Here is a 23,148-nt window from a genome sequence, read left to right on the forward strand (position 1 = left end):
AGTAAGTGTGTTTGCTATCTCACAATTACTGGATGTACATCTACATTGCTCAGTACTTCTCTATGAACTATTCTGTGCTGCTGTTGCCTCTCTGTATATGAGAGAAAGACAAGAGAGCAGGATCTCTTCTTCTGTGTGCAGTATATGGGAGACATCAGAGCACCTACTCGACACCCATTAGAGCTCAGTCAACCAGGTACTGTACGCTTTAGTCTACCTTAAGAAAAAATAAGTCGGGACCATTTTAAACACAATTTATTTTTGTTTTAAATAATCAACTAGATCATCCAGTGTTTGATTTCATACATTGTTATTAGAGCTATTATCAATGAATGCTGTTTTCATATGAATATAATCAACAAAAAGATTTCACCAAAACCCAAAAAAATAAAAATGCCCTTTTAAAACACAGCAGCATTTAACAACCTAATATTACACTGCTAGAATGAATACAGATGATTGGCTTTACTGAATAGAGTCTACATCTTTATAGCCAGTACACAATACAGTAAGGACTTTACATCATGTTGCCTGCCTAAGATCTAATTGTTCCTTTTTCAGTTTCCTTTTGTTCTTGGCTTAAGCACAACATCATCTCTAAAACCTCAAGCCATTGCCGCGCCCTTGTAAAAGCAATACAGTAAGTGCCTGTGACTACGCACTACTGTACAATATATTATTATTTTCATTGTAAAAGTTCATGAAGGGGTTGGCAACAGCAATCCCATTAAATAAAGGGCTTGTGTCGATAGCTCTGATGTCGCTTTGTGTTCTAGTGTAGCTTTTCGCAAAGTTGAACAAAGGCTAAGTCAAAGTAAAGTGAGTGATACATGCACCAAAATATTAATCTGAAGAAAATGATTCAGGATAGCAGAAGTCCCTGTTTGTCGTGTACTGTTACACATTGCAGCAGAATTAAAGAAATTTGTGTAAAATCTGCTTGGCTTAGTTTTTTTTTTTTCATATACAAACAATTGAATTGATAATATACAAGATTTGGTGAAGACGCACCCAGTATATACCCTATCGGTGAAGTATTGTCAGACACCTATCAGGTTATATAGTTATGTGAGTGATCTTCGGTTGGTAAGTAGTTACCAGGCGGTGCATTATTAACATCAGTTGTAGTCTTGTTAGAGTTTTATACAAGTGTCACTTATTTACAGCAAATCCATTGATGATTTATAAAAGAAAATCGAGAGCATTTTAGACCCCAGTTTTCGGGGTACATGTAAAATAAGGCGAATTGTTGCTTATTGAGTGATTATTGTGTCTTTCACGAGTCCATCCAAGGTCATCATCTTCGGTGGTGTCCCAGCTCCAGGAAAATCCGGATTCTTGAAGGGATGACGTTAACAGCATGGTATTTAATATGTACACTGCATTGTAAACTACACACTCCTTGACCCCATCCGAATGAAGGTGATTTCCCATGCTCTGTATAATTGGCTCATGCTAAAATAAAGGTTTCTTGCATTAAAAAAACCCATGCGGTTAATGTGTGGAAGCGGCAAACACACACTCTTTTGTTTTGTTTTTCAGTGTTCTCCACTAATTCGTTTTTTCTTCTGCATACTGGCAGTATCCATTCATCCTGTAGGATAAAAGACAGAAAAATTAGATTTTTTGGGTCAGGGATGACAGTGGGTACGCCCATCGCGCCAACCTATTCTAATATTTTTTGGCATATGTGGAGGAACAGTATATTTGGAATTTGGGCAATTGATTTGTTAAAGGGGTTGTGTCACTTCAGCGAATAGCATTTATCATGTAGATAAAATTAACCCAAGGCACTTACTTGCTGGCTGGATTCATTTTTCCATCACATTATACATAGCTCGTTTCTATGGTTACGACCACCCTGCAATCCAGCAGTGGTGGCCGTGCTTGCACACTATAGGAAAAAGCACCAGCCTATGTGCGCTCCCACGGTCCCGGCCACCAGAGAAGCCAGCGCTTTTTCCTATAGTGTGCAGGCACGGCCACCACTTCTGGATTGCAGGGTGGTCGCAACTCGTAACCATGGAAACAAGCATTGTATAATTTGATGAAAAAATTATCTAGCCTGCAAATGAGGCAATTTTGACAATCACAATACATTAGTAAGTGGTTTGCATTAACATTCTCTACATGGTAAATGCCACTTGCTGAAGTGACACAACCCCTTTAAGTGTAATAAGTATTTTGTGAGATTCATTGATGATTTTTTTTTCGGTATGGTCTGGGTCTGAAACACAGTTTGACGACTTCCATCAATATATTCAAACAAATGACATGAATATGCGATTAATTAAGTTGCGTTACGGAAAACAGCTATTTGGTTTAGAAGGAGTAAAAATATTAAGGATAATATAGTAATGGCTCATTTAGGAATCTGAACAATAACTAACAAGTAGATCATATCTCTAAGGGTAATTTTAACTGTGGTACATGTTGACATTAAGGCCCTATTACACCTGTAGATAATCGTGAAGATCATTGTGTTATGTGCACATATTTATGGGCTTTATTTTTTTGTGTCAAAAAATGTAATGTGTTTTTACAAGTTTATTTGCTGCTTTTTGTAGCTTTAATTGCAAAATTTTATACAGCCATTTTTTCAACTTAGAGAGTCCTGTGGGGAACAAAATGCTACGTTTTAACGAAAATGCCTAAACCTCAAAACTGCAAGGCAAAAAATGCCATAAAAAAGAAAACATGTTGTCAATTGTGCAGTGAATTTCATAATTTACTATAGACTTTAAAGTAACTTCTGTTTATGTAAAAATGCAAAAAAGAAAAAGACTACGGGGGAGATTTACTGAGATTTACTAATTCTATAGATGGCATCAACTAAGTGGGCTCAGGTTGGATGACAGATCTGGTGCAGGGATAGACACTTTTCTCTCACTCTATAACAACTATTGGTTGGTTCACTTTGTGACAGAATTTTACACCAGACTTGTGTTACAATTTTGCAGCACAATGTTGCATATAAGGACATAACTCTTTTACAGTAAGCCAGGCTTCTTGTTGAACTATGTGCATAGAATTTATGTAAACCTAGATGTGCCACGGGTGACATTTATGCCAGTGCACTCACATTAGTAAATACAGCCTAAATGTTATAGCTTTTGCTACTGATGCTTTCTAGAGAATCCTTGTCAAGGCCCCAAGGAACGCAAATTGGGAAACACAGATTTTGCCTTGTTGCTCATAGCAATACATCACTGAGTAGCTTTCAATTTTCCAGAGCAGTTTAAGAAATGAATACTGAGCTCTGATTGGTGAGTTTGCTCTCTATAGAGAATCCAAACATCTTTGGTCTTGCTCTGAGATTTAAAGTGTACCTCCAAGCAAACTTTTCTGCCTGATCTGATATTAGACATGGATAGATGCTGGGCTAGGCAGCGCAGATGTCAAGGCAGCTGTACAACATCCCGTGAGTATCGTACTTGGGTCTTATCCTAATTAATAGGACTCAGCCATGATACTAACTATGCATCTTATGGTTACCAGTGTGCAGTGGTGTCTATCCATGCCGATGTCAGGTTGGGTGGGAAAGTATGCCTGGAGGTACACTTTTAGCCAATTGAAACTCCATCAATGCAAAGTTGTTTTAGACATTTCCGGTGATGAGAATGTAAGCAGGACCTATCTGGTTTGGCACTACTATTTGTCAGAAGATTACTTATGGGTGCATTTTGTAAGCCAGTGCCTAATTTTTTGTGTAAGATCACATTGGACAGGTTCTTCACCTGCATGTATCTGTGTATTTCCCATAGTTATATTAAATTATCATCCGATTGTGAGGTTCTTTAAAATATGGTATTATGCCAATTACACTCCTCAATATTAAAATTGTAACCCCAAAAAGGAACAGTCATGGAATTATGGAAATCACAAGGTTGATACAGATGTTAATAATATGCAAATGATGAAAGAATATTAAAGGAAAAAAAAATCTCGATTTATTCAATATCGCGTATGAACGCCATTCCCAGAATTACATGCACTTAGAGTACACGCCCTGGCATTTCTATCAGTGAAGTTATGAAAGGGGTTATCCAAGACCTATAATGCCCCCCATGTGCCTGGGCCACTCACACAGATTGTACTTTTCTCGCTCCCCAGCACTCGCGTCGCTTCTGTTGCTCGCGCGGCCGCCGCTGCATCTCCCCGTCATGCGGATGAAAACAACCTGGCGATAGGGGGTGGCAGCCAATAGCAGGCCGCTATGGGAATGAGCCTCCTCAGCGTCACCTGCGATGCTAGGGTGCTTGTTCCAATCCCGTCAGAAGCAAAGCGGGTGCCAGGGAGCGAGGTAAGTACAATCTGTGACATTTTAGGGGTTGGATAACATCTTTAACGGTTGTATGAGGAAGGTTCTGCCATGCTGAATGACTAGAGATGAGCGAAGTATTGAAAAATTCGCTTCGCCTGCTCTGCCGAATATTACAAAAAAATGTATGCATTTCTTTGTGGTGGGTGCAATGACAGGGAGCTGCAATTGCACTGCCAGCCATCATTGTACCCCTCAGATACCTCGTTCATAGCTGTTTGCGGAATCTGACATTGAAATTACAGAAAAAAAAAAATGTCATTAATACTTAATACTTACTCCATTTATTTGATCGCAATAAGCCGGCCTCCACCATATTGATTGAAGATATATTGCGAAATCTCGTGTGGCCCATGATGACATCATCACGTTGGGCAACGTGGTGACATTATACGTCACCGCACACGGGTTTACGTGCGAGATCTTCAATCAAGATGGCGGCAGCTGGATGAGGTAAGTATGATATTTTTTTTTTTACCACCATTCAGGGAGAATCGATTCGTTACCATGAAGTATGAGGATATTTGGCTTCGCAGCAAATCAAATTTTACCTGAAATTCGGATCAAAGTTGACTTTGTGGACTTCAACTTGCTCAACACTACTTATTACTTGTCTTTCTTGGTGTTGCAATTTCAACATTGTGTGTATTTGCATATCTGGCATAGTGCATTTAGCTATGGACAGAATGGGCAATAACTGAATAGTTGGATTCATCTTCACTACTGACCTGAATCACAATGGTATTAAGAATAACTTTTCTTCTCAATGTGTCTGACTTCCTTCTTGGTCTTCACTTTATGCCCATCATTCTAGAATTTAAATGATTGTGAATGGTTATAGATAATTCAATTGAAATTATTAATACTAATATTTTGTTTTCATTTTTCTTTAAAACTGAAAGTCAAGTATTGAGACACAACAGATGTATTTATACTATAATTCCACCCAATGGCTTGTAGAGGACCTTTCCCTCTGAGCAATCTGTCCATAAGTTTCTGAAGGGCTCAGGGCCAACCCTAAACCAGAGGTTGGGTTCTCACTCTGGCGTACATTTACAGTAGGCCTTCTGGTGGAATTAGATTTTGAATTTAGAAAGATTAGTACAACAAACAAATGCAATTCTAGCAAAAATGTTATAGGCTTCAAAACAAGACATGGGGCAAAAATAAGATTTATGTGTTAAATAATCTAAAATGTATAAACCAAAAGTCACGCAAAATCTTGTTAAAGGGAATCTGTCAGCAAGATATTGGCCTCTCACATTACTTGTGTTGTTCTCAGAGAAAATCATCTTTATTCCCTACTCCCACCATATGATGATTAGCTCTGTCAATTCAAGGAGGATGGCCTTCTTCCTCTGAGTCAAATTAGCCATGCCCAAAGCCCACCCCTTGCCTGTTGATTGACCTTTTCTGTCACAGACATCATCATCCCCTCACCTCCAGTGGGGATGTTCACTATGATATGAAATGTGAACTGGTGGGATCTGGATGTGATTAACTTGACTCATAAGAAGAAAGACCCAACTTTCTTGACTTAAAAGTGCTAATTAGCACACAGCAGGAGTGGGGAATAAAATAGTTTTTCATTGCATTTAGGATTCAGAAGATCTTTAAAAGGACTCCATCGGGGACAACATAATAGGATTGATAAGGTAATGCAATGTGAACCAAAATCTTACTGACAGGTTCCCTTTAAGCATTAACCGGAGCAAATTCCAGTCAAACCTCCATTACAGAACAAATGAGTTACCTGGAATACTTACCTAACAGCCCTGCTCAACCATATCAGCTACATGCTGCTGGAAGGAGTCTGGATAATTTTTAGTTTGCCCTAGACCTTTGTTGTTTTAGTTTTTACTGTTAAACATAATGCAACACAAATGCATAATACACTATTAATGTACCGCACCACAACACTTTACGCTACTTATGTAGCCGTGCTAATACATTTACTGTTAGAGTTAATGCACCATGACAGCTATAGTAACCGTGCTGTTGACAACTGCTTCATCTGTAGTTCATAGTTAGTCGAGGGCCGCTGTGCATGAACTGCTTAGGGGGCATTAATGAGAGTAAGACCAATGTCAGACGAGTTTAATACAGATGCAGAATTAAATCTGTGTTATGGTCACAAGTCATGTTGCACCCATGAGTCCTTTGAAACAAACTGACCAAATAGATCCCTATGGTGCTGCCAGTTCCTATGGGTCTGGTCTCATGGTCTGACTGGGACTGACAGCCATGATGCTGTCAGTGCAGGTCATTATATCTGTTGTCGGGCCAGAATTTGGAGCATTAATATGGGCACTTTTATCAATAGTGGGTCAATCCACTAGTAATTATAAGCCATGGGAACTATTAGCATAGTCATTGCCTGATGTGTAGTAGGAAGACGGAAACATTACATATATTATTTTTTATTTTTTGGTGGTAGGAGTGGGCCCAATGTTTAGAGGACCTCTGTGCAGTTGCACATCCTGTATGTCTGCTTTTGAAGGTAGGCAAACTTATATTTTTACAAGACCAGTGCTAGTGCTGTATAACATACAAGTGCCAGTATGACGGCAGCTTGTTCGAAACTCACCAGTTATACAAGAAATCACTGTGTATGTTGCCGGTACCATATATCTGCAGGCAGTTTTATGTCCTCCTTTGATACAGTTATTGCAAAATTGCAGAAATATCACAATTTTACAGAACCATAGTAGTTTTTAGCCACGTTCATGTGACAGTAGTGGCAACATCAAGACAAAAGCTGGCAGGTGTGAATCCACCTGAAGACTGATAAGTGAGGTATGACACAAAGTTAAATGCAAACCACTCATCTTACGACATTAAAACTGGCACACAACAAGGCATGGATCAACACAACAGACAAAATTACTTGCCCCAACCATTACAGTTCCACCAACTTTTTTCTCCTGTGGAACCACAACCCGTCTCACGATTTTCCTTGTCACCTGGGAGAAGCAGGAACATTGGCTTTGTATGGGGGTTCAGTGTTCAAAAGATTCACACCACAAGAAGCCGACTGTGGGAACACTTCCCAAATTAACGTAGGACATAGAAAAAAAATTACTTTTCTGGTGATAATGTTGCCTTCTTCATCTGTGTATTGTTCTTCAGTAACAGATTCAACGGGAATGTTTTTAACTTCCTCCCCCTAGAGAGTGTCAGATTTATTACATCAATCATACATCAATCTGAATTTCCTAAGCACAGCACGCCAGGCATGCGGGGTAGGAGGATAACAAGCCTTTAGGAACCATGCTACAAGTGGGTGAAACTGGCCATAAGCAAGGTTTAGTATAAAGAAACATTGTTTCCTATTTATTGCAAATTGTGAAGTCTATCTCAAATATATTGCAGCAAATGGCAGGCAATGAACAGACCTGGTCAAATTTTGTCATAAATATCATGATCAACTGGAAACTTCTACAGTTGATCAACTCTTGGATCAATGGTGAATGGCGAAAATAAATTACACCCCATACAGTCGTCATTTGCTGCAGTTTTAAGTAACTATAATATGGAAAAGTAAAAGTATAAATTGTCTAAGGCCACTGGCAATGGGTCATTTTTTAAGGTTCTCCATATACTGTATTATAAAAAACTTTTGAACATGAGATATGTTTGTTTTTGCACTTGATCACATGAATGGAGCTGAGCTCTAATATCAGAGGCAGCCCGTGGACAAATAGTAGCGCTGTCTCTGGAAACAAAGCAAATCCTTTGTTCTTCTTTCTGACAATACAGTTAAAGGGTCTTTCCAACTGTAGGGAAAGACATAGCATTTTGCTAGGATTTGCCATCGTATCCTCATTGGTAACAGTCTGATTGGTAACTGGTCCTCAGTTAGTAGGAGTCTGCCTCCACTCACAATGCCTTGTAGGGCTAGCTTAGCCGAGTGTAATGATACATTTCACTTAGTGATGCTTTGCTTCATTCTGGAGAAAAAATACTTTCCAAATGAGCAGTTGAGTGCACTGAGGGCCCAAGCTACTCTGTGCATCCTTGTTCTTCCAGCTTCCTCTGGCAGTCCCTCCCTCTCCTTTATTGACAGGGCCAAATTCCTGCATAGTCATCTTGTCTGGCCCTGTTAATCAAGGGAGGAAGAGAATGTCAGAGCAAGCAGGGGAAGCAAGGGTGCACAGAGGGGCTTGGGCCACCCTCAATGCACTCAACTGCTCATTTGGAAAGTACTTTTTCTTCAGAATGAAGCAACAGGTCACTAAGTGAAAGGTATCATTACATTCATCTGCACTAGCCCTACAAGGCATTGGGCACGGTTTAGCTGTAAGTTTCCTAATAAACTCTGTATAAGTGCTGTAGCTTTTCCTCTGCACAGTGATGCTCCGGGCCACCTTCTGCACAAGTATCGGCAATACAATGCCATTTACTTGAATGATGTTGTGTTGCAGTGCCTTCCACAGCAGATGGCAGGAGCAGCACTGTGCAGTAGAAATGTAGAGGGGTATCAGTCCCTTAATTCTTTTGATGGTCAAGAGTCCCAGGGGTCAGCCCTACACCCATTAGATTTTTACAGCATATCTAGAGACAATGCATTAGCATCTTTTCCAGTCTGGAAAACAACACATCAAACTTACATGCAACCTTAATATTTTACAAAATTTTTACTGCAGGCATGAAAATTTATTTTTTCTGTTCAATGTTGTGTTAGCCCAACCTTTTTCTCATCTATGTTTTTATGAATTTCTTCCTCTTCTCCATTATACACCCTACAATCCACATAAACATGCACAGAAGCTAAGGTTCAGATCCTGATAAATCTGGCTTCTTCTAACCATGCTCAAAAAGAGAAGCCTTCTATAAACCAAACTGAACAAAAGGAATTCAGGTGGGAGGACAGCGCAGGGAATCATCACTGGTTGGAAAGAAGGAATCCTCAGGGCAAGGAGGAATAGTGCACCAATTTCAGAACTAAAATTATGATTTCCTATACCAAAATGTAGCTGTTTACTCATTGCCCGTGATTCCTCAAAGTTGTAAAGCACCAGATTCTGCTCCATGTTCCAATATATACCAGTAAATACCAATATATATCCTACTGATAATGTCAATTAAACTGCATAATTTATGGATGTGTTCGGTGATAACCAAAATCAATAGAAAATGTTTTAATACCTATTAATAATAACCGTAATACAATGGAGCAAAAAAAGAAATAAAAATATATTGAAAGTTTAAAACCTCCATATATCAATGCCAGGAAGATTGGCCAATTAATATATGCATTGTAAAGCCTTAGTTTGTCCAGAGATAAATTAAAATAAAGTGTTACAACATGCTTAATAGCAAACATCCAAGCTATCAGAACTGAAAACTCATGCCGGTGCCGGGAGTCAGCTGTACTCGGTACCTTGTAAATCAGCCGTCGCCGAGTAATTTTTGTAGTGATTCTTCGTTCCTCATCTGAACTCGACCCACTCTCATATTCACTGTCACTAGAATCCTGATAAATGCATTTTAGGCATGTTTTACCAGAAGACTTAAAAGAAAAAGAAATATTTTTATCTATGAAGCCAGAAAGTGATATTGAGGGTCTTCGAGTGATGGCGGACATCTTTGTTTTCCAGTTTGGTGATTAGTAGTTGTGGGTGCTCCTTATAAGGCTGTGAAATGTAATATGTGTAACCACTTTGTGAGAGGAACTCTGGACCGATAACTTCTACGCTTTATGAAGACCCAATATTTGTGAGTCTCCACACTGGTAGTACCACATTTACAGTGATTATTAGAGATGAGCTAGGTTCTCTAATATTCCATTTGGCTGCTTCACCGAATTTAGCAAAAAAATTAGCTTTGTGACGAATTACTTCATCACGAAGTGCATTTCTTTGTAAATAGCGGGTGCAATGAAAGGGAATGGCGATTGCGCTGTTCCCCCATCATTGAACCCCTCAGATGGCGTGTTCATCACTGATCGCGGCACCTGAGATACATATTAAAGCATTTTACTGTTTGCATAATAAAAAAATTTTTATGAAATCATACTTATCTCATCCATTTGATTGCAAAGAGGCCCCCGCGGCCATCTTGCTTGAAGATCCAGCACAAAATCTTGCACAGTGCGTGATGACGTCATCAGAACGGCCGGCGTGGTGACATCATACGTCACCGCACATGAGATTTCGCATTGGGATCTTCAAGCAAGATGGCCGCGGAAGCCTCTTCGCACCCAAATGGATGAGGTAAGTGTGATTAGTTTTATTTTTACTGCCATTACCACGAAGCATAAAAATTTTATTTTAACCTGATATTTGGATCGAAGTCCACTTCGATTCACTTAACACTAGTGATTATTGACATTGTCCAGCTAAGTGGACTATCCATTAGCGTAGGTAACAACTGGTCTATCACATTTTTAGGTCACGCATATTTAATACAAGCAAATAATGAAGAAATTACTTTATTAATGTCTAAGATCAGACTGTGCAATAGATCTAACTCCATGAATAATATCAAATTTAGTCAATGAAAAATATATTTTCTTTATGTTGTTTTATGCAAGTGGCAAGGGCTTTGAGTCATTTTGCCACTGTAAATTGAAATTCCATAGGTGATCAGGAGGTGCTGTTTTTTCTAAACTAGAATTTCTCGCTGTTTCTAAATCAAGTATCCTTAAGATTTAACAATTTTGCTCAAACCCCTATTATTTCAGTGCTTAGTAACTGGTATCACTTCCTTGATTCATGTTGGAAGTGGTAAGAGAATGCAATGCAGCATAGTGCATTGCTTAATAAGAGGCGAGCTTCTGACAGCAATATGAAATTGTGAATTCAGCTTTAAGGTATAATATATGACTTTGGATGTAGTTACAATCTTTTTATGGGGTTATTTCTGTACATACAATTAAAATTTGGCTTCAGAGGTTTCACAATGAGTTAAAGAGCATTGTTCTGAATCTTATTTGTCGTGAAAAATACGTGGCTTCTGGTTTTCATAATATATTTTCACTAGACCTTTTGATCAGGCAGAAAGAGTTACCAGTACACGCTAGCTATGCAACAACTGAATCGAACTGTACCTTTTCATAAGATGTTCCTTCTCCATGGGCAGAAGGCTTGGATTTTCCGTCCTCCAAGCCAGTCCGTTTTGCACTAATGGGCAGTGAGCTCTTATGCTCTCCAATTACTGACTTGCTTGTCATCTCTGGAAATTTCTGATGTCCTACTGATGGTGTTGTCTGTTCCACTTTGCCTTGGAGTATTTTTGGTTTCTGTTTTTCGTTCAGTTTCACAGGTTCTTTCTCCGGACAACTGGAACTCGTCTTACCTTCTGTTACTGACTCAGAAGGACTAACATTAGAGCCCAGTCTTCCTACTTCTCCCTTGAGATATGAGGTAATTGACTCATGGCTAAGAAATGGCAAAGAAAGTAACAGATTTATTATGCAATACTGCGTGCAATCCAAGTGCACAAAAACAAAAAATTTATTGTATATTGTTTAATATTTATAAATGTGACACCTTACATTATACTGAATATTGAGGATAATGAATAAAGTAGGATTCCTAAGCAATATTTTTAACTGGGATCCACTTTAAAGATCACGTCAGCCGGTTCCACCTTATTAAACCAAGCATAATCCTGACAGGGTTGATCCTGCTAAGTAAAGCAGTTCCTCATTTATGTTCCTAGGTTGCATCATTCCTGAGCAAAATAACTGTTTATTCATACAGTATTCAATTAGGCCCTCTGAGTACCTGAGCTCTTCCTCTCTGCACTGTCCCTTTCATTGTCAAAGGCTAGGCATCTCGATAGGCCCTGTAATCTTGCACTGCAGTCTACACTATCGGCACATGCACAGTAGATCTACTTCCTGAGCAGTGTGGATGACTACTGCATATTCGCCGATGACAACATTCTCCACCCAAATTAAGCCAAGCCTGTCCTCTTCCGGGTGTTTTGCTGGGTAAACAGAGGCTAAAGCACTCCACAAGCACTCTAATGTAGACTATGGCACAACTGTGAGATTACAAGCCAGATGCCCAGCACTTCCTTGTCAATCAAAAGGACAGAGAAGTGGAGGAGCTCCGGTGCTCCGAGGGACTTGGATTAACTACTAGGTACACCGAAAGGATGAATTTACATATTAATTTAATGTTATTTTACTCAGGAATGGTGCAACATAGAGACATAAGTGGCTACTATTCAACAGGGTCAACCCTTTAATCGGGTTTAATCGGGTTGATCCAGTTGACAGATGCTCTTTTTAGTGCCAAAATTGAGTCATTATGAAATTGTAGGTCATCTTGTTTGCATTCTCCTAGGCACAGGAGCAAGATTAAAGGGTTGAACCATCATTTATATTATGTATGGCCACTATCACTGTTTCTGCATCTTCCACAGAGCTGCATGGTATGGCAGCATGCATGCAAGGACAAAACACCATACAACTTCTTCACAAAGCAGAGGTGTTGATGAGAAGTAGACCCCGTGCTGCCAATTGTTGGGATCCCATCAGCCCAACTCTCACCCACATATTATGTGGATAGGTGATAAATGTTCATGATTGGAATTAATAAAAAAAAAAAAAAGCGATTGAATAATATAAACATGCATGAAATTGCAGACTTTATAAAAAAAATTTGCTTTAGGCAAGCTTCTCTAGAAGTGGTCACACCACAGGTTGTATGAACCCAATAAATGTATTTCTTTGACCATTTCAAAAGTCGTAGTTATACTAAGTATTTTATATTGTATAAAGTGTATTCTTCCTTTCTGCATTGAATCATGCAATGAACCAAATACATTATTTTCTCTATTTTGTGTTCATTAACTAGCGGTAAATTGAGACATACCTGTCATCCAATCGCTCTAACAGTTCACTATTGAGGTTCCGCTCAGGCATTGATTGTTCCACATGAATGCTTGTTGCTTCTGTTCGCCAACCTGCAATTGAAGACATCTCTTGTTCTGCTTGTTCAACATTTTTGAGGATGGCCTGAACCTTCTCCTCAGTCATCTCCTCTGACTCAACCTCTTCAAGATGAAGATGCTTAAAGAGTAATTTAAGCCTTTCTTCAGTGATCTCCTCCTCAGGACCAGATGTGCTTCTCTCAAGATGGTCAGATACTTGTGCTCTTTCAATCAGTTTTTGTTCTTTGTATTGAACAGACTTGTCAACTTCGATGTAGCTACCTTCATTTTGGGGTTCATCATCCAACTTTACATCTTCAAATCTTACTCGATGAATGGCCATTTCATAAGAAGCATCAGGACTGTGAATTAAATAGTCCGGTCTGCTGTCATCTAGAGATGTGTCTTCTGCCACCACTACTGGTGGTGCAGCTGAAATATCTCCATTTCCCTGTTGGGTTACTAACACGTCACTCAGTCTACTAGGAGTTCTAAGGGGTGACTCTACACTAGAATTATCGCTAAAGAAATCATCTTGGTGAAGGGGGGTAGGAGGCACATAACGCAAACCAGTGGGAGTTTCCAGTTCCACTTCAATGGTAGGATAACCTGAGGAAAACAGTACACTGACCTGAATGAAATGAATTTATGAAACAACAAAAATAAAATATAATACAAACACTATGATATGATAAAATGACTGAAGACATGAACGTGCAATAATAGTATACTAAAATGAAAAGTTTTGACTGTGAATAGTGTTAATGTTAGTTTGTATGCTGACATCTTCCCACATATTTAAGGTCTTTTGCAACCCTATAAGTTAACATGTTATTTTTTCTTATTTTATTGGTGAAGTGAATAGACCAGTGCATCTGGAAACCAAAATATTCCACACTGGCGTACAATAAAAGACTACAGAGCATTTTAAAGCAAGAAGCTAAATCTAAAGGGAAGACATAGTACAGGAAAGGTCTCCTATAAGAATATTTCAGGTATAGTAACTATAAGTGGATGAGTAGAATATGATGAATAAGGTGGCCTTGGAGAATGAAGAGAATTTGTTGTCATGGGTAAGATCAGAAACACTGAGAAAAAGGAAAAGAAATAGTAACAAGCCATGGAGGACATAGATACATCTATAATGAGCACAGTCATGTTACATGATGAATAGACAATGCAATAGATGCAACAGATATTGTAAAATGATCACTTGAATTAAAGCTTTAAAAGAGAATCTGTCACCAAAATGCAATTCATCCCTGTTGCCAAAGCAGTTTTAGACTAATATACTCTGTAATATACTTTGTATATATTTCTAGATCAAAATTGTGTTTAATTATTTGTTAAATTGTACCTCCAGTATAGCCTAAAAACTTCACAGTGCTCTTATGCAGCCTTTGTGAAGCTTTTACCTCAAATCCATTTATGCTGAAGACATATTTTTCCTCTTAATTCAGCAGGAAATTAGCAATGTCTGCCCTTTCACAGATATAGATGATATGCAGCCTGGTGATTAGTCTACTGTGTATACTAGTTTATATTACTCTTGCTACTGATCTTTCCACCCCTTACCACTGTTGTTACATTCCCATGGTGAAACCCCTCTCCTACAGCAGAGAGTGCCAGCTCTAATGAATGCAGAGGCTGCTGTAATCACAGGATGTTATTAGCTGCGAAGCTCTCTCTGTAGATAGGCAGCTTTTAATTCTATGTTTGGGTAAGATAGTCAAGTTATTTTAGTTACATCTCAATTTTATTGTATCTATCAATTTATTTGCTACTTCAGCTCACATCAGAAGGAAGGAAGTACAGTGCAGCAGCCTGAAGTACAGCCTTTAAATGAATGAAACTACCAAATTTGAAGGTTGTAAGTGGATCACTGGTGGTACACTTTAACATATATACCTCTATCCAGAAACCCAATATGGAAAGCAATATGGAAAGCCTTAAAAGACTAAACATGTAAAAGGTGAATATTCTGCTGAAAATATATTATAATTATTGATTCTAACATGCAAACAGTGACAGGTGCTCTTTTAGTGAGTTTGTAGCAGAGGTAGAAAATATGGACCAGTGGAAATACTTGCAGATACTCTGGAACTGGAAAAAAAAATTTATATTGTTGGATGGATATCTTATCCCCTTCAGGATATGTCATTCTCAAAAATCTCCCTACTTGGTATTGGGTTTTCATTAAAGGCTTGCTTTATGCATATTTGGCAATGCGCAATCAATCACATGCATTTTTTTAATTCATAGTAAAACAATATTGCAATAAAGCAACATATGTCATCATATAATACTTGCATTTAGCTAATGGCTTAGAATATAGAAAACTGTACAAATTTTAGTTTTCATAACTACATAATATGATAAACATATTCTTTGTTCTAGGTGAATTAGCTGATTGTCTTCAATTGAAAGAGCATTAGACTTGTAGTCTGGTCTTGATGAGGTGTAAAAGATTCAGAGGAGAGACAGGAACGGTGACGCTCAGTCATTACGCATGCAGATTCAAGCTTGCTAAATAAGAAGATGATATGAAACTGCAAAGGGCAAAGCGCATTTCACAAGCGTGCATTCAGAATAAGTGTTATGACAAGAATTTTCAAATCAAGGTTAAAATCACATTGTGCTTCAAACTTAATACAGTTATTATTCTACACAAGTTGCCCCCATGGCACCAAACCTGACTTACAGTCCTCCGTGAAGGTTTATACCCATCTTTTCTATGGTTAGAACATATCAGCTGTTCTCTCTCTCTCTTAATATTTACCATTTATTTTATCAATTTTATTTTTTAAGTAACCACCCTCCACTTTATCCTCCTGACACGGAACCTCCACTATCTAACAGGAAAGCATGTAAGCAGGGAAGCTTGGGCAAAGGCTATTTTAAAAGTAAATGTCCTCATTTCACACCATTTAGATTTTTTAACCTGATAAGTCAAAAATTTTGAGCTGATTAATTTCTTAACATATTTAGGTCCAAATCTCCTGCAAAGACATAGGGAGGACTTACAGCATACTGTCTTATTACTGAGTTAAATATCCTAAGCTCTCCATCGTGGTGACTGAAAGCAGTGAGAATTGTATCATTTAAAGAGGACCTTTCACCACTCCTGACAGGCCTGTTTTAATAGCTTCATGCATTCCCCATGTAATAGCAATTCTGGAACATCTATTCTTATGACTCTATGTTGTGCCGTTCCTTTATTATTTCTACTAGAAGTTATGAATGAATTGCTATTAGCCTTCAGTAAGGGTACAGAAGGGAGGTAACCAGATGGGTGTGTGCACCTGCAACAGTCTGAAAATGACAGCACTGATTGGATAGAGTGAGTCTGTTGCAGGTACACCCCCCCCCCAATCTGGTTACCTCCCTTCTGTACCCTTACTGAAGGCTAATAGCAATTCATTCATAACTTCTAGTAGAAATAATAAAGGAACGGCACAACATAGAGTCATAAGACTAGATGCTTTAGAACTGTTATTACATGGGGAACGCATCTAGCAATTAAAATAAGCATGTCAGGAGTGGTGAAAGCGGTCTTTCAGGCTCCTGATATTGATAATATATGCTCATTAATATTCAATCGATGAGGGACCAACCCCCTGCACCCCCACGATCAGTTGTTCCCTGCAGCCATTGGTGCTGGAACTAGCACTTTGAAAGGAACAGAAAGTACAGCTTCATTCAAAGTGTAGTGGCTGTGCCAACTTACTGCAACTTTGCCCCCATTCACTTCAGTGGCAGCTGTTCTGCAGTACCCAGCACGACCACTACACTTTAATTGGAGCTGTGCTTTCTGTTCCAATCAAAGTTCTAGTTTCAGCGTCAGAGGCTGCAGGGAACGACTGATCATGAGGGTGCAGGGTGTTGGACCCTTCCTGACTGGATTCTAATGACCTATCCACATTTCTGTACACTCTGTAGTGGTCGTTCTTGGGTACTGCAGCTCAGCTTCTATTCAAGTGAATGGAAGCTGAAGTGTCCTGGCTCCATACATGGTTTACTCATGGCTGCAGTAGGCCATCTATATCTTAGTCCCAGAAAATCATTTTAAGATATTTCATATACCAGGACTCTTAATAAATTCGGTCCATCTTCTGGCAGTTTGAGCTGCAGAAAAGCAAATCTGGCCTAGATATGGGTTGGTGTAGATTTTTGCTATAATTTTTTAGCAGTTTCTTATTTAAAGCTTTCTTTTGTATGAAACGGTGGTCTACCCATATAAATTAGGTTTGATTATAACATTTATGTGGTGCATCGTCTCCTGCATTTCCTACTCTCTAGTGTTATTTTCTTGGGTGTTTTTGACTTTTCTGTCAGTTGGGTATAATATTGTTAATCATAACATTGGTATTCTTTTGCATTCGATTCAGTTATCAAGCAGAATTTTGGAAATTTGCTTGAATCAAGAGAAATTGTAGGTTTTAAATTCTTCTAACTCATATATTTTTGCTCCCATGCATTAACATTTTAAAACTACACTGCGTGCAGAATTATTAGGCAAATGAGTATTTTGACCACATCATCCTCTTTATGCATGTTGTCTTACTCCAAGCTGTATAGGCTCGAAAGCCTACTACCAATTAAGCATATTAGGTGATGTGCTTCTCTGTAATGAGAAGGGGTGTGGTCTAATGACATCAACACCCTATATTAGGTGTGCATAATTATTAGGCAACTTCCTTTCCTTTGGCAAAATGGGTCAAAAGAAGGACTTGACAGGCTCAGAAAAGTCAAAAATAGTGAGATATCTTGCAGAGGGATGCAGCACTCTTAAAATTGCAAAGCTTCTGAAGCGTGATCATCGAACAATCAAGCGTTTCATTCAAAATAGTCAACAGGGTCGCAAGAAGCGTGTGGAAAAACCAAGGCGAAAAATAACTGCTCATGAACTGAGAAAAGTCAAGCGTGCAGCTGCCAAGATGCCACTTGCCACCAGTTTGGCCATATTTCAGAGCTGCAACATCACTGGAGTGCCCAAAAGCACAAGGTGTGCAATACTCAGAGACATGGCCAAGGTAAGAAAGGCTGAAAGACGACCACCACTGAACAAGACACACAAGCTGAAACGTCAAGACTGGGCCAAGAAATATCTCAAGACTGATTTTTCTAAGGTTTTATGGACTGATGAAATGAGAGTGAGTCTTGATGGGCCAGATGGATGGGTCCGTGGCTGGATTGGTAAAGGGCAGAGAGCTCCAGTCCGACTCAGACGCCAGCAAGGTGGAGGTGGAGTACTGGTTTGGGCTGGTATCATCAAAGATGAGCTTGTGGGGCCTTTTCGGGTTGAGGATGGAGTCAAGCTCAACTCCCAGTCCTACTGCCAGTTTCTGGAAGACACCTTCTTCAAGCAGTGGTACAGGAAGAAGTCTGCATCCTTCAAGAAAAACATGATTTTCATGCAGGACAATGATCCATCACACGCGTCCAAGTACTCCACAGCGTGGCTGGCAAGAAAGGGTATAAAATAAGAAAATCTAATGACATGGCCTCCTTGTTCACCTGATCTGAACCCCTCTGAGAACCTGTGGTCCATCATCAAATGTGAGATTTACGAGGAGGGAAAACAGTACACCTCTCTGAACAGTGTCTGGGAGGCTGTGGTTGCTGCTGCACGCAATGTTGATGGTGAACAGATCAAAACACTGACAGAATCCATGGATGGCAGGCTTTTGAGTGTCCTTGCAAAGAAAGGTGGCTATATTGGTCACTGATTTGTTTTTGTTTTGTTTTTGAATGTCAGAAATGTATATTTGTGAATGTTGAGATGTTATATTGGTTTCACTGGTAAAAATAAATAATTGAAATGGGTATATATTTGTTTTTTGTTAAGTTGCCTAATAATTATGCACAGTAATAGTCACCTGCACACACAGATATCCCCCTAAAATAGCTAAAACTAAAAACAAACTAAAAACTACTTCCAAAAATATTCAGCTTTGATATTAATGAGTTTTTTGGGTTCATTGAGAACATGGTTGTTGTTCAATAATAAAATTAATCCTCAAAAATACAACTTGCCTAATAATTCTGCACTCCCTGTATACTTAACAGGAATGATTAGTTATAGAGGAATTATTTTTTATCTGCAGAAAGAATGTGAGTAGAGATGGGCGAATCGAATCCCAGTAAGTGGAATTCGATCCGAATTTTAAGATAAATTCGATTTGCCTCAGATCCCAATTTCCTTGTGCTTCGTTTAAGCGAATCGATTTAACCTGTAATAGTACTAAACTAAAAAATTCATTCTTACCTCCTCTATTTGCTCGCGATGGGCCGCCAGGCAACATCTTGATTTGAAGAACTCAGCCGAAATCCAGTGCCGGTGTGATGACGTAATCTCCCGCCGTGTGAGATTTCGCGCCAGTTCTTCAAGCAGGATGGCGACGGCCGGCCCATCGCGAGCAAATGGACGCGGTAAGATTAACATAAAAAAATTAAATAAATTTTACACAGTTTTTACACTCAGATGCCGCAATCATGTATGAACACGGCATCTGAGGGGTACAATGACAGGGGCGGCGCTATTGCAGCTCCCTGTCATTGCACCCACCACTAACAAAACAAATGCGCTTCGTGACAAAGTAATTTGCCACAAAGCAAATTTTTTCTGTGAAATTCGGCGAATTCGCCGAATCGAACTTTTGAAAAATTTGCTCATCTCTAAATGTGACCACTGGAATGTTATGCAATAATAATGGACAACATTTGTTGAAAAGTATCAAGTTTTTTCCATTCCAATTTATACAATATTTTACCATCAACAGCAGGGTCATTAAACACATTGTTGTCATCTGAAAAACTTCTGGTGCCACTAATGTTCCCATAATCAAAAATTGGACCCTCCAGCAATGTCACAATATCTATTCGGTTGATTTTTGTCAGGACATTGGTTAAGGAATCAGCTAAAAAAAAAAGAAACATCAAACATCAGTCTTTCAGATGCGTTGGAGCAGTACACAAAAAACGGTTGCAAGAGCATTTATATTTCCTGCATACATTTTATTGAATTGATTACATTTACATCTGTGTCCATATGCACATGCTGCTAAAGGCTAAATGTAGATATAGCAAGAATTACAGGTTATCAACAGTAGCTTGTAGATTACGCATCAACACACTAAAAGTAACTTAAACAGCACAAGAAATATGAAGATACTGGTTTTTACATGGATGTCTATGTAGCCAATGATAGGTAGGTAGGGCTACACTTTATAAACCTTCTTCGTTAGACTTAGAGTACTCACTTGTTGCATTTTTGCCTTCTCTGATAACCCATTTCTTCAACAGCATAAAGCTTTGTGTAGTCAGCGAATTAGGATTCTCAACACGAATTTGATTAATTTCATCCACTGAAAAATTCAGTTCTCTTGCAAGTTCTGGAAAAAAAGAACATTTAAAAAATGTAAGATATTGATCTAAGATATTGCAAGTAGAAAGAGTTGTATGAGATCAGATTAGTTAATCTCCAAAAACAGCGCCACTTTTTCTGTGGGATGTTTCTGGTATTGAAGGTCAGTCCCAGTCTAATATCAAACACTCTCCAAAATTGGGAACCTCTAGGCACAATACCATGATTTTTTCTTTTTTTATGTCTGACAGTAAAACCTATATGCCACCATATCAAAAGTAAAAGAGGAAAAAAATCGATCCATCTCAGCACTGTCATTAAAGGGGTTATCCGAGAAAAAAAAATGTCCCCCATATGCCCAGGTCCTATAACACTGAATATACTTACCTGGCTCCCCGCTCCCTGCGCTGCTCCTGTACCGCCGCTGTTGGCAGACTGTGATAGGGACGAGCCTCCCTAGCATCGCGGGCAACGTTAGGGAGGCTCGTCCCCGTCTGCCATTGACTGCCCCCCCCGACACCGGATGTTTTCATCTGCGCACGGGGAGAAGCAGCAGTGGCGGTGCGGGGAGGGGACCAGGGAGCCAGGTAAGTATATTCCGTGTGAGGGGCACGGACATATGGGAGACATGTAGGGACATTTTTTACTCTTGGATAACCCCTTTAATAGTCATCAGACAAGATTACAGTGTAAAATCTGTCTTTTCAGTTTTTGTGTTAACTAAAACACGTTTCAGATCTGTATGGGGGTCTTTCCTCAATTGAAAACATAGAGGAAGGACCTGGTCCTAGCCAAAATGTGCTTTAATTGACATTAAAAAAAAGTTTGTAAACTACAGCTTTCTCTGTTGACAGTGACAAAAAGGATCCATTCTCTTCTCTATTACTATTTTTGCAAAGACCATCTGTCAGCAGATTTCTAGCTTTGAAACTGGCTGACCTGTTACATGGGCGCTTGGCAGCTGAAGGCATCTGTGTTGGTCCCATGTTCATATGTCCGCATTGCTGAGAAAAATGATGTTTTAATATATGCAAATGAGCCTCTAGAAGCAACACGAGCATTGCCATTACACCTAGAGGTTCAGCTCTCTCTGCAGATGCCGCATCCTCTACCCTTTGATTGACAGGGCCAGGCAGTATAATTATGATCATGCCTGGTCCTGTCAATTAAAGTGGAGAGGGTGTGGCAGTTGCAGAGAGAGCAGAGCCTCTAGGTGTAACGGCAACGCCTCTCTTGCTCCTAGAGGCTCATTTGCATATATTAAAACTGCATTTTTCTCAGAAATGCGGGCACAGATGAACATGGCACCAACACAGATGCCTTCAGCTGCTAAGCCGACATGCAACAGGTCAGTCAGATTCATAGGTACAGATCTGCTGACAGATGCCCTTTAAGCAAAAAATAATCAAGCAGGATCAACGGCAGTAGTACTCAGTAAATCAAAAAATGCTGAAAAGTCTTGTGTCTTAAGCACAAGTACTGTATGCAAGCGTAAAATAATTAATTTTCAAGCTATTCCTCTGTAATGCATACTTAGGTACGGTACACCCCCTTTATCTGTGTGCACCATGTGTCATACAAATCAGAGGTCGTATGTAGCAGTAATGCAGAAATAAAAATGTATGGACCCATAAGGTCCCACTGTATGCTACAGATACTATAAGGAGGTAGCGGTGTTTGCATGCCATATTGCAGCATGATTTTTTCCAAAAAGTATTGATTTATTGATTTGTAAATGGTTTGTGCTTACTTTTAAAGGGGTTGATGACAACTGTGGATGGTATTTGGGGGCACTGTGAATGGCAATGGGGCACTGGATGGCATTTGGGGGCACTGTGGATGGCACTAGGGGCACTATGCACTATGCATGGCATTTGGGGTCACTGTGGATGGCATTTGGGGTCACTGTGGATGGCATTTGGGGTCACTGTGGGTGGCACTGGGGGAACTGTGGATGTCACTGTTATGGGGGTGCTGTGAATGTCACTGTTATGAGGGTGCTGTGGATGTCATGGTATGTACCCGATGGATTTGAAATAAAGACTATGCAAGATTTCAATTCAACCACGTGCTGGAAATTTCTCATCTGTTGAAGTTTGTTACTATGAAGTTAGCCTGGCTTCTCCGTTGCACGTGTGACTATTTGTGAGCTGGAATCAATTTTATTTTTCATAGAGACTGGCTGTATCATACATTATTGTCATACTGTCAGTTTGGGTCAGGAGAGTGTGGTTGGCCTGGGAGATGCGGCCTACACAGAGACCGCGTTCCCTGGGATGATCATGGTCGTATTACCAAGATAAACAATGCAGCATGCAGGACTAAAAAAGATAAGATTTGGCCTCATGCACTCTGCAAGTCGCTGATCCGCTAGATAACTATACTGTCTGTGTGCGATCTGCATTTTTTTGCAGAGCCATTGACTTCTATGGGTTCGAGGTCTGCATTTTGAGGACCAGAATAGGACTTGTTCTTTGGCTACATTTAGTGTGAGTAGCTCCTGCAAACTGAATGGGGGGGGTGGGCAACCTGTGACTCATCACTCAATGCAGACCGGCTTTTTTAAATAAAGTTA

General features: G+C 39.5%; 1 protein-coding gene across 8 annotated transcripts in view; it reads right to left on the bottom strand.

The window, feature by feature from the left end:
* Positions 1-239: 239 nt before the first annotated feature.
* The window catches only part of ANK3 (ankyrin 3), a 753,651-nt gene continuing 730,742 nt past the window's right edge, over positions 240-23,148 (bottom strand). For 7 of the 8 annotated variants that reach the window (XM_040437301.1, XM_040437297.1, XM_040437299.1 and 4 more), the window contains 5 exons: positions 20,470-20,601; positions 19,981-20,127; positions 13,150-13,816; positions 11,373-11,703; positions 8,485-9,797 (listed from right to left, as the gene is read on the bottom strand). In XM_040437301.1, coding sequence (XP_040293235.1) covers positions 9,420-9,797; positions 11,373-11,703; positions 13,150-13,816; positions 19,981-20,127; positions 20,470-20,601 — 1,655 coding nt within the window. In that variant the 3' untranslated portion in view covers positions 8,485-9,419. Of the gene's footprint in view, positions 1,595-5,049; positions 5,132-7,212; positions 7,285-7,403; positions 7,488-8,484; positions 9,877-11,372; positions 11,704-13,149; positions 13,817-19,980; positions 20,128-20,469; positions 20,602-23,148 lie in introns of those variants that run through there. The other variant, XM_040437293.1, reaches the window with a different exon arrangement.

Source organism: Bufo bufo, chromosome 6, assembly GCF_905171765.1.
Source record: "Bufo bufo chromosome 6, aBufBuf1.1, whole genome shotgun sequence".
NCBI lineage: Eukaryota > Metazoa > Chordata > Amphibia > Anura > Bufonidae > Bufo > Bufo bufo.